At 52.6% G+C, this 2,051-nt stretch overlaps 1 protein-coding gene across 1 annotated transcript in view; it reads left to right on the top strand.

Moving 5' to 3' along the window:
• Positions 1–237: 237 nt before the first annotated feature.
• The window catches only part of PPTG_24616 (hypothetical protein), a gene marked incomplete at its 3' end in the record, with an annotated part of 4,566 nt that continues 2,752 nt past the window's right edge, over positions 238–2,051 (top strand). Inside the window, exons 1-4 of the mRNA XM_008918009.1 lie at positions 238–468; positions 542–1,009; positions 1,084–1,839; positions 1,900–2,034. Of these exons, the coding sequence (XP_008916257.1) occupies positions 319–468; positions 542–1,009; positions 1,084–1,839; positions 1,900–2,034 (1,509 nt within the window). The 5' untranslated portion in view covers positions 238–318. The remainder of the gene's footprint in view (positions 469–541; positions 1,010–1,083; positions 1,840–1,899; positions 2,035–2,051) is intronic.

The raw sequence follows: 2,051 nt of genomic DNA, 5'->3' as shown, positions 1-2,051 counted from the left end.
TGAAAGATGAGAAATTGCATGATGTGACTTCTTGTTTTACAGAACTACATATATAGCCTAAAAACCGGCCAAAGACGGTGCAATGTTTCCCTATTTTACATGCGGTTTTTTTGTAAGCCAATACGATTCCTGACATCAATTTCTTGGCGAAGCTCTTGAGTTCTCGCGCCAAATTACAAAATGCGCCACTACCCACATGGCGCAAAGCAGGGCATGCGTCGGAGCGCACAGAGAGACCGAGTGAAGGGCGGGTGAGAAGAAGCTTTTAGGCCAACGCACAGGCCGGTCAGCACCTTCGCCACCGAGACACTGGCAACAATGAGTGCCTCATCTGCCCAGTTGCGTGACCTCCGCGCGCGTCTGAACCAGTTACGCATGCCGGAACTTCGCAACATCCTCATGGACCTCAACTTGGCGCGTTCTGGACGCAAGTCGGAGCTCGTAGAGCGTATCACCATCGAACTGGAGGTCCGGCTGCCCTAATTTTTACTAGTGTTGTCCCGTAATTCGTCGCTCACCATGTAGTTATGTGCTTAAATAGTCCTTCGCCGACAAGGCTCGAGGCACCACGTCCGCCGCATTCTACGCCGAGCGACTCGCGGCTGGTATGCGGAGCATCGAGCAGCAGCAGACGAGAGGAAGAACAGCCTACATGCCGGCGCCGCAAGTCGTACAGGGCGGCTATCACACGGGCAACATGTCGTCGCAGATCCCGGGACGTTATGGGGCAATCCCACCCACGACTCCACCGTCTCGGTCTATTCCCGCCCCTATATACGGGCGCAACCCTGCGCCTCGACCTCCAGTGGCGTATGGAGCAGTAAATGTCGCTCCACAAGGAACAGGTGTGATCCCGTTGACCAGTGGAGTGGATCTGTATAACCCGACACAAGCTGCGGCGCTAAACGGCGCGAGATGCTTCTGTGTGACGCAAGGAGTGTCAGGCAAGGTGATCAAGTGTGTGGATTGCGGCTTGGCAGTACATGCCAAGTGCCATCAGCTGATAACGGTGGGTTAAACTGCGTATTGAACGCTTGGTGCTACGCTGACAGCAATATTTCGTGTCATTTGTGCTTGATACAGCTGAGTGGCGAGTGGTATTGCGAAATATGTCGAGCCAAGACGTACGATCCGTTCTATCGAGTGCAGAAGACAGTGCTGGATCCCAATTTTGTGCGCTTCGCCAAGCCGGCCAGCTCTTTCCGACTAGAGTACTACATTACCGACAACGACCTTAACAACATGTATGCTAACAGAGATCCGAAGCCTGGATCGATGACGCCAGGATCGTTGGAGCTGCAGCTGCGGTGCTTCGCAGTGAAAGAAGATCTCGCAGCAGGACATTGCTGGCCAGCGTCGACACAGTTGAGCGTGAACGGTTTCGGCGTACCGATCACACAGCGTGCTCCTCCTGGACACGCAAACCCTTCCAAAGTATTACGAGAGCTACCAGCAAATATTTTCCAGTACTCACGAGTAGGACGAAACGTGGTGGACATACGGACTACCGAGAACCCGTCGGTGTTCGGATTCATGGTGCAGATCGTGGAGGTGCGCAATATTAACGATCTCGTCAATGAGGTAAAAGAGGCATCAAAGAATCTGACGTACGAGGGTGCCAAGCAAGAAGTTATCAAGTCGTTTGGCAGTGAAGATGAAGATGATGTCGTCGCTACTGTCACAATGTTGTCAGTTCGCTGTCCGCTGGGCTTGTGCGTGATTAATCTCCCAGCGCGAGGGATACACTGCAAGCACTTGCAGTGCTTTGACCTGAAAACGTTTATGATGTTCAGCAAGAAAGCGCGGTCAAAGGCGTGGCGGTGTACAGTGTGCCATCGAGTAAGTAGCCCCTTGTTTGTTGCTCCATTGATGTAGATCTAACATCTTCGATTTGCGCAGTTTATCAAGGCAACCGATTTGCGGATTGATCCTTATTTAAAGAAGCTTCTTGCAGAAGTCGAAGGTGAGGACGAGCTGGAGGAGGTGGAGATCTTCCCGGATGGATCATGGAAACGGAGGCTAGAGGAAGACTTGGTGCCAGAGCCACCAGC

Source organism: Phytophthora parasitica (genome assembly GCF_000247585.1).
Source record: "Phytophthora parasitica INRA-310 unplaced genomic scaffold supercont2.130, whole genome shotgun sequence".
NCBI classification, from domain to species: domain Eukaryota; phylum Oomycota; class Peronosporomycetes; order Peronosporales; family Peronosporaceae; genus Phytophthora; species Phytophthora nicotianae.
This window is presented reverse-complemented; position numbering and strand designations above follow the sequence as displayed.